The sequence below is a fragment of the Staurois parvus genome, unplaced genomic scaffold, assembly GCF_062004578.1.
Source record: "Staurois parvus isolate SC_StPar_1 unplaced genomic scaffold, SC_StPar_1.0 ptg001095l, whole genome shotgun sequence".
NCBI lineage: Eukaryota > Metazoa > Chordata > Amphibia > Anura > Ranidae > Staurois > Staurois parvus.
In genome coordinates this window covers 1,445,628-1,455,898 of record NW_028318891.1, presented here as the reverse complement: position 1 = coordinate 1,455,898, position 10,271 = coordinate 1,445,628, and the positions used below count along the sequence as shown (strand labels likewise).

Here is a 10,271-nt window from a genome sequence, read left to right as displayed (position 1 = left end):
TGGCTGATGTTTGACAACTTGAACTTTCAGCTCCCTCCACAGATTTTCAATCGGATTAAGGTCTGGAGGCTGGCTAGGCCACTCCAGAACCTTAATGTGCTTCTTCTTGAGCCACTCCTTTGTTGCCTTGGCCGTGTGTTTTGGATCATTGTCATGCTGGAACACCCATCCACGACCCATTTTCAATGCCCTGGCTGAGGGAAGAAGGTTCTCACCCAAGATTTGACGCTACATTACCCTGTCTATTGTCCCATTGATGTGGTGCAGTTGTCCTGTCCCCTTAGCCGAAAAAAACACCTCCAAAGCATAATGTTTCCGCCACCATGTATGACAGTTGGGATGGTGTTCTTGGGGTCATAGGCAGCATTCCTCCTCCTCCAAACACAGCGAGTTGAATTGATGCCAAAGAGATCGATTTTGGTCTTATCTGACCACAACACTTTCAACCAGTCCTCCTCTGCATCATTCAGATGTTCAGTGGCAAACTTCAGATGGGCCTGGACATGTGCTTTCTTGAGCAGAGGGACATTGCGGGCACTGCAGGATTTCAATCCTTGTCGGCGTAGTGTGTTACCGATTGTTTTCTTGGTGACTGTGGTCCCAGCTGCCTGGAGATCATTGACAAGATACTCGCGTGTAGTTCTGGGATGATTCCTGACAGTTCTCATGATTATTGACACTCCACAAGGTTGAGATCTTGCATGGCGCACCAGACCTAAAGAGACTGACAGTTGTTTTGTGTTTCTTCCATTTGCGAATGATTGCACCCGCCACCAACTGTTGTCACCTTCTCACCAAGCTGCTTGGCGATAGTTTTGTAGTCCAGTCCAGCCTTATGTAGGCCTACAATCTTGTCCCTGACATCCTTGGACAGCTCTTTGGTCTTTGCCATGGTGGAGAGTTTGGAATCTGATTGTTTGATTGCTCCTGTGGACAGGAGTCTTTTATACAGGTAACAAAATGAGATTAGCAGCACTCCCTTTAAGAGACGGCTTCTAATCTCAGCTTGCTACCTGTATGAAAGACACCTGGTAGCCAGAAATCCTGCTGAATGATAGGGGATCAAATACTTCTTTCCCTCATGAACATGCAAATCAGTGCATAATTTGTTAGACATGCATTTCTTTTGAATTTTTTGTTCCTATTCTGTCTCTCAGTGTTACAATACACCTACCATTCGATTTTGTGAGTGGGCAAACATTCAAAATCAGCAGGGGATCAAATACTTATTTTCTTCACTGTACTTACTCAGGAGGCTCTAGAACTACCAACTGAGATGGATCTAGAAAAACTACCAACTCAGGAGGGGCTGGGTTGTAGAAGAGCTACCAACTCAGGAAGCTCTCGCTTCTAGAAGAACTACCATCTAAGAAGAATATAAGTTCTAGATCTAGAAGAAATAACATCTAAGGAGGATCTAGGGTTTAGAAGAAGTATGAACTCAAGAGGATCTAGAAGAAATACCATCTAAGAAGGAACTAGGTTCTAGAAGAAATACCAACTCAGGAGAATCTAGTAGAACCATCAGCTCAGGAGGAACTAGGTTCTAGAACTATCAATTCAGGAAGGTTTAGACGAACTATCAAAACAAGAGGATATAGATTCTAAAAGAACTACCAATTCAGGATTATCTAGGAGAAATGACTATATCAGGTGACTCTAAGTTCTAGAAGAACTACCAACTAAGATAGATCTAGAAGAGCTTGCAACTCAGGAAAAGCTAGCTTCTAGAACAAGTACCAACTCAGGAGGATCTAGAACTGGGGATGGCACGTTGATCCCTATCTACCAGTTGACCGCGAGTAGCCGACAGATAGATCGGGAACAGAGCCCTGTATTGCTGCTCCTTCAGTCTTTGCCGCCTCCCCTCCCTAAAGCAATTGGGTGACATGGATGGGTACATTTTAGCAAGACGTGTTAGAACTAGATACCAACAAAGAAGTGTTTTATAATTGGATTCGATAAGAGTAGTATTGATCTAAATTTTAGATAGGGTATTGGCTGTAGTCCGCCAAGTGTCTAAGTCTAATAAGCTGTTCAAATCCCTTTCCCATCGAATCATATAGGATAGCTTGGTGAGTGGATCAACAAGGGAAGCATAGATAGCGGATAATCGACCTTTCATCCTCCCAGTAGCCCCACAGGAGATCTCTAGAGTGGTGAGTGTGCAAGGTTCTACGAGTAACTTGAGTTTACTAGTAATAAAAGATATAAACTGATGATAAGGGCAGCACAGTGGCTACGTGGTTAGCTCTTCCACCTGGCAGTACTAGGGTCACCGGTTCGAATCCCAACCATGGCACCACCTGCCTGGAGTTTGCATGTTCTCCCTGTGCCTGCGTGGGTTTCCTCCGGGTACTCTGGTTTCCTCCAACACTCCAAAGACATGCTGGTAAGTTAATTGGCTCCTGTCTAAATTGTCACTAGTATGTGTATGTATGAATGTGAGTTAGGGACCTTAGATTGTACACCCCTTGAGGGTTAGGGACTGATGTGAATGTACAATATATATGTAAAAGCGCTGCGTAAATTGACGGCACTATATAAGTACCTGAAATAAAGAAATAATAAATAATGGAACAGTTCACAGGAGGGCATCTGAAAAGTTGTCAAAAAGTATTGGAGAGAACGAGGACGAAGTTCATCCAGGTAATCCCCAATACGCAAAAAACAGCATCTAAGTTTTAAAAGAAATACCATCTAAGGAGGATCTAGGATATATTAGAACTACCAACTCAGGAGGGTCTAGGTTCTAGAGGAACGTTAAACGCTTGAGGATCTATGTTCTAACAGAACCACCATCCCAATAAGTTCTAGAAGAAATACCATCTAGGGAGGATCTAGGTTTGTGAAGAAATATTAACTCAGAAGTATCTAGAACTAGGTACTAGGTTATAGAATTACAAACAGAGATGGTTCCAGAAAAACTATAAAAAAGGAAGATATAGGTACTAAAAGAACTACCAATTCAGGAGAATCTACAGTGAAGGAAATAAGTATATGATCCCCTGCTGTTTTTGAATGTTTGCCCACTCACAAAGAAATGGTCAGTCTAAAAATTGAACGGTAGGTGTATTGTAACACCGAGAGACAGAATAGCAACAAAAAAATTCAAAATAAATGCATGTCTAACAAATGATGCACTGATTTGCATGTTCATGAAGGAAATACGTATTTGATCCCCTTTACAAAACATGACTTAGTACTTGGTGGCAAATCCCTTGTTGGCAATCACAGAGGTCAGGCATTTCCTGTAGTTGGCCACCAGATTTGCACACATCTCAGGAGGGATTTTGGCCCACTCCTCTTGGCAGATCCTCTCCAAGTCATTAAGGTTTGGTGGCTGATGTTTGACAACTTGAACTTTCAGCTCCCTCCACAGATTTTCAATCGGATTAAGGTCTGGAGGCTGGCTAGGCCACTCCAGAACCTTAATGTGCTTCTTCTTGAGCCACTCCTTTGTTGCCTTGGCCGTGTGTTTTGGATCATTGTCATGCTGGAACACCCATCCACGACCCATTTTTAATGCCCTGGCTGAGGGAAGAAGGTTCTCACCCAAGATTTGACGCTACATTACCCTGTCTATTGTCCCTTTGATGTGGTGCAGTTGTCCTGTCCCCTTAGCCGAAAAAAACACCTCCAAAGCATAATGTTTCCGCCACCATGTATGACAGTTGGGATGGTGTTCTTGGGGTCATAGGCAGCATTCCTCCTCCTCCAAACACAGCGAGTTGAATTGATGCCAAAGAGATCGATTTTGGTCTTATCTGACCACAACACTTTCAACCAGTCCTCCTCTGCATCATTCAGATGTTCAGTGGCAAACTTCAGATGGGCCTGGACATGTGCTTTCTTGAGCAGAGGGACCTTGCGGGCACTGCAGGATTTCAATCCTTGTCGGCGTAGTGTGTTACCGATTGTTTTCTTGGTGACTGTGGTCCCAGCTGCCTGGAGATCATTGACAAGATACTCGCGTGTAGTTCTGGGATGATTCCTGACAGTTCTCATGATCATTGACACTCCACAAGGTTGAGATCTTGCATGGCGCACCAGACCCAAGGAGACTGACAGTTGTTTTGTGTTTCTTCCATTTGCGAATGATTGCACCCGCCACCAACTGTTGTCACCTTCTCACCAAGCTGCTTGGCGATAGTTTTGTAGTCCAGTCCAGCCTTATGTAGGCCTACAATCTTGTCCCTGACATCCTTGGACAGCTCTTTGGTCTTTGCCATGGTGGAGAGTTTGGAATCTGATTGTTTGATTGCTCCTGTGGACAGGAGTCTTTTATACAGGTAACAAAATGAGATTAGCAGCACTCCCTTTAAGAGACGGCTTCTAATCTCAGCTTGCTACCTGTATGAAAGACACCTGGTAGCCAGAAATCCTGCTGAATGATAGGGGATCAAATACTTCTTTCCCTCATGAACATGCAAATCAGTGCATAATTTGTTAGACATGCATTTCTTTTGAATTTTTTGTTGCTATTCTGTCTCTCAGTGTTACAATACACCTACCATTCGATTTTGTGAGTGGGCAAACATTCAAAATCAGTAGGGGATCAAATACTTATTTTCTTCACTGTACTTACTCAGGAGGCTCTAGAACTACCAACTGAGATGGATCTAGAAAAACTACCAACTCAGGAGGGGCTGGGTTGTAGAAGAGCTACCAACTCAGGAAGCTCTCGCTTCTAGAAGAACTACCATCTAAGAAGAATATAAGTTCTAGATCTAGAAGAAATAACATCTAAGGAGGATCTAGGATTTAGAAGAAGTATGAACTCAAGAGGATCTAGAAGAAATACCATCTAAGAAGGAACTAGGTTCTAGCAGAAATACCAACTCAGGAGAATCTAGTAGAACCATCAGCTCAGGAGGAACTAGGTTCTAGAACTATCAATTCAAGAAGGTTTAGACGAACTATCAAAACAAGAGGATATAGATTCTAAAAGAACTACCAATTCAGGATTATCTAGGAGAAATGACTATATCAGGTGACTCTAAGCTCTAGAAGAACTACCAACTAAGATAGATCTAGAAGAGCTTGCAACTCAGGAAAAGCTAGCTTCTAGAACAAGTACCAACTCAGGAGGATCTAGAACTGGGGATGGCACGTTGATCCCTATCTACCAGTTGACCGCGAGTAGCCGACAGATAGATCGGGAACAGAGCCCTGTATTGCTGCTCCTTCAGTTTTTGCCGCCTCCCCTCCCTTCGTCACTGCAGAGCGGAGTTAACTGTTCACATTAACCAGCAAGTGATTGGTTACTAGGAAGCTGGGCGGTCCTAGCAACCAATCACCAACCTGATGAAAAGTTAACTCTGGCAGTTCCTGCCCTCCATCCAGTACTGTGACACCTCTCGCTCTCCTGCACAATTCACCAGTGTAAGGGACAATACAGTTTGGGGAGCAGTAAACACAGCTTTAGGGGGACACAGGACACTGCCAAGGGGGGATGGCAGAGGAAACTATATGGGGGGGTGCAAAGGACACTATGTAGGGTGAAGTGAAAAGTGAAGGGACACTGCTTTGATGGTTGGGGGAAGGGGAGTGAAAAGGACACTACAGTGGGGGTGATGTGAAGGGGGGCAGAAGACACTGATAGGGGGGGCTGGAGGGAAGAGGGTCACTACAGTGGGGTAGGGCGATTATGTGAAGGAAGACACTACTATATGGAAGGGGGGCACAGAGGACACTACTGTGGGGAGATGATGTAAAGGGAAGCAGAGGACACTAGTGTGTGTGTATGTGGGGGTGGGAGGTCTAGTACTACAATCTATAGAATATCTAACTCTTAGAAGAACTACTAAGTCAGGAGGATCTAGGTTCTAGAACTATCAGCTAAGAAGGATCTAGAAGAACTGTCAACACAGGAGGATTTAGGTAGAACCAGCAACCTGACGTATCTAGGTTCTAGAAGAACAAACAACTTGGAAGGATTTAGGCTCTAAAGCCCCTTATGCACAATTAGAATATTGGATGAACGATAATCTTTTTTTTTTTTTGCATGCCAGCCTCATATTGAAAATTAAGAGGTTACTAAAGTTACGAAAATTCTAGTACGACAGTGCAACTGTGGAAGTGACGTAAGGTATTGTATTGTAATGTATTCTTTTGTGATTAAATACCACCAAAAGAAATATCTATTTGCGTGAAACAAAAAAGAGATAAACATGTAATATGGGTACAGTGTTGCATGGCTGGACAATTGTCATGCAGTGTGAAAGGTGAAAATTGTCCTGGGAAGGAAGGGGGGGGGGAAATTTTTTTTGGCATGATCAGTAATTTTCAACATCGATATCAAAATGTTTGAGCACACCTGTACCTACTGTCCTCTTCTTTTCATGGACGTCCAGCCAAATTTCTCAGTTTTGGGTGGAGTAGGAAGGGTTGGGTCCACTGTCAGGAGAGGTCCCCCTAACTTTCTGTCCTACTGACAATGGTCAGGGCAACTCAGAAACATAGGCAGAAATAACCCTCCCCTACTCCACCCTAAAGTGGAAAGTGTTTTAAGCTGGAGGCAGGCAATAGTCAATGACAATATTGTGACATGGTCCCCTGAGATTGGGGAAGGGGGCCTTGTAGGTCAGATCACACCCCTCCCCTTCAGGATAAGGGAACACGGAGGAGGATGACAACATTGACAGACATTTCTACTTCCTAACATTCCCCCATCATATACATTCCCTGACTTCCCACACAGTCCGCCTGGCGCTGAAGAATGACATCACCGGAGGGGTGGGGTTAGAGCGCCGCACACTTCCGGTTCTCCGTGGTAACGGGGACAGGAACTGAGAATGTGGAGCGGATTGCCCTCACCGGGACCGAGTGACAGCGACACCACCGAGGATGAGACACCGGAGATCGGCACTGTACCCGCCGCCTGCCAAGCTGTACGGACCGTCCCCGTCCTCCTCCCGTGATATCCCGCCATCCCTGTCCACCGCCAGCCTCCTTCTATCGCCCCATCCCTACCTTCCTTTTTCTTCTCTCTGTCCCGATTACCCCAATCACAACCCCCACCCGTATTACTCCAGATATAAACCAGATTACACCCCCTTCCCTGTACCCCAGATTGCACCCTTTGTACCCCAGATTACACCCCCTTCCCTGTACCCCAGATATAAACCGGATTACACCCCCTTCCCTGTACCCCAGAATTAAACCAGATTACACCCCTTCCCTGCACCCCAGATTACACCCCTTTGTACCCCAGATTACACCCCCTTCCCTGTACTCCAGATATAAACCAGATTACACCCCCTTCCCTGTACCCCGGATATAAACCGGATTACACCCCCTTCTCTTTACCCCAAATATAAACCGGATTACACCCCCTTCCCTGTACCCCAGATATAAACCAGATTACACCCCCTTCCCTGTACCCCAGATATAAACCAGATTACACCCCATTCCCTGTACCCCAGATATAAACCAGATTACACCCCCTTCCCTGTACCCCAGATATAAACCAGATTACACCCCCTTCCCTGTACCCCAGATATAGACCAGATTACACCCCCTTCCCTGTACCCCAGATATAGACCAGATTACACCCCCTTCCCTGTACCCCAGATATAGACCAGATTACACCCCCTTCCCTGTACCCCATAATTAAACCAGATTACACCCCTTCCCTGCACCCCAGATTACACCCCTTTGTACCCCAGATTACACCCCCTTCCCTGTACTCCAGATATAAACCGGATTACACCCCCTTCCCTGTACTCCAGATATAAACCGGATTACACCCCCTTCCCTGTACCCCAGATATAAACTGGATTACACCCCCTTCCCTGTACCCCAGATATAAACCGGATTACACCCCCTTCTCTGTACCCCAGATATAAACCGGATTTCACCCCCTTCCCTGTACCCCAGATATAAACCGGATTACACCTCCTTCCCTGTACCCCAGATATAAACCAGATTACACCCCCTTCCCTGTACCCCAGATATAAACCAGATTACACTTCCCTTCCCTGCACCCCAGATGTAAACCAGGTTGCACCCCCTTCACTGAACCCCAGATGTAAACCAGATTACTCCCCCTTCCCTGTACCCCAGATATAAACCAGATTACACCCCCTTCTCTGTACCCCAGATATAAAACCGGTTACAAAGAACCAGCAAACACAAATGCTCCTGCGCTTGGGGATGGACTCGATGCAGGCTACAACCACATAAGGAATGTCCTGGAACATGCACACCTTGCTGCCCTCAAATAGACCGGGGAAATCCAAATATACTGAATGAGGAAAGAAAAAACAGAGGGCACACAGGCCTAGTGCATTAAAATAAAAAAATGTTTAATAAAAAATAAAATAGGTGTTGTACTCACAAACGACAATATAGTCAAGGCACATCATAAAGAACAGCTGGGTCAACACCGCGCTGAGTAACAGTCTGCAGTAGGGAGTGTAGACATCCAAAAGACTGACGTGTTTCGAGGACTGGGCTCTGAGGAAGAGGCAAGTCCTCGAAACGCGTCAGCCTTTTGGATGTCTATACTCCCTATTGTAGACTGTTACTCAGCGCGGTGTTGACCCAGCTGTTCTTTATGATGTGCCTTGACTATATTGTCGTTTGTGAGTACAACACCTATTTTTTTATTAAACATTTTTTATGGTAATGCACTAGGCCTGTGCGCCCTCTGTTTTTTCTTTCCTCATAAAACAGGTTACACCCCTTTCCCCGTACCCCAGTTATAAACCAGATTACACCTCCTTCCCTGTAACCCAGATATAAACCAGACTACACCCTCTTCGCTGTACCTCAGATATAACCCACATTACACCCCTTTCCCTGTATCCAAGATATAACTCACACCCCCTTCTCTACCCCAGATATAAACCAGATTACACCCCCTTCTCTGCATCCCAGATATAACGCAGATTACTCCGCCTTCCCTGTACCCCAGATATAAACCAGATTACACCCCTTCCCTGCACCCCAGATATAACCCACATTACACCCCCTTCCCTGTACCCCAGATATAACCCACTTTACACCCCCTTCCCTGTACTCCAGATATAAACAGCATTACACCCTCTTCTCTGCACCCAAGATTATGCCCCCCCTTCCCTGAACCCCAGATATAACCCAGATTATGCCCCCTTCCCTGTACCCCAGATATAAACCACATTACACCCCCTTACCTGTACCCCAGATATAACCCAGATTACACCCCCTTCCCTGTACCCCAGATTACACCCCCTTCCCTGTAATCCAGATTACACCCCTTTCCCTGTACCCCAGATTACACCTCCCTTTTCCCTATCTGTACCCCAGATATAACCCAGATTACACCCCCTTCCCTGTATTCCATATATAACCCACATTACACCCCGGTTTTCCCTTCTTTCTGTATCCCAGATATAACCCAGATTACACCCCGTTCCCTGTATTTCAGATTACACTCCCTTCCCTGTACCCCAGATATAACCCATATTACACCCCCCTCTTCACTGTACCCCAGATATAACCCAGATTACACCCCTTCCCTGTACCCAAGATATAACCCAGATTACACCCCCCTTCCCTGCTCCCAAGATATAATCCATATTACACCCCCTTTCCCTGTACCCCAGATATAACCCAGATTACACCCCCTTTCCTGCACACTGTACCCTAGGTTACACCCCCTTCCCTGCACCCTGTGCCCTAGATATAACCCATACTATACCCCGTTCCCTGCTCCCTGTACCCCAGATTACACCCCCTCTTCCCTACACCCTGTACCCCAGCTATTACCCAGATTACACCCCCCCCTTTCCTGCACCCTGTACCCCAAATATAACCCAGATTACATCCCCGTTTTCTCTGCACCCCAGATATAACCCAGATTACACCCCGTTCCTGGTCTCTGGACTCCAGATATAACCCCCCTTTCCCTGGCCTCTGTACCCCCAGATATAACCCAGTTTACACCCCCTTTCCTCGTCTCTGTACTCTAGATATAACTCAGATTACACCCCCTTCCCTGGCCTCTGGACCCCAGATATAACCCAGATTACACCCCTTTCCTGGTCTCTGGACCCCAGATAAAACCCAGATTAAACCCCTTTCCCTGGTCTCTGGACCCCAGATATAACCCAGATTACACCCCTTTCCTGGCCTCTGGACCCCAGATATAACCTAGATTACACCCCCTTCCCTAGTTTCTGGACCCCAGATGTAACCCAGATTACACCCCCTACCATGTACCCCAGATATAACCCAGATTACACCCCCTAACCTATAACCCAGATGACACCCCTCTTCCCTGCATC

At 45.9% G+C, this 10,271-nt stretch overlaps 1 protein-coding gene across 1 annotated transcript in view; it reads left to right on the top strand.

The window, feature by feature from the left end:
• The first annotated feature begins 6,735 nt into the window (after positions 1 to 6,735).
• FAM204A (family with sequence similarity 204 member A) overlaps positions 6,736 to 10,271 on the top strand; it is a 41,491-nt gene continuing 37,955 nt past the window's right edge. Inside the window, exon 1 of the mRNA XM_089658799.1 lies at positions 6,736 to 6,893. Coding sequence (XP_089514925.1) covers positions 6,798 to 6,893 — 96 coding nt within the window. The 5' untranslated portion in view covers positions 6,736 to 6,797. The remainder of the gene's footprint in view (positions 6,894 to 10,271) is intronic.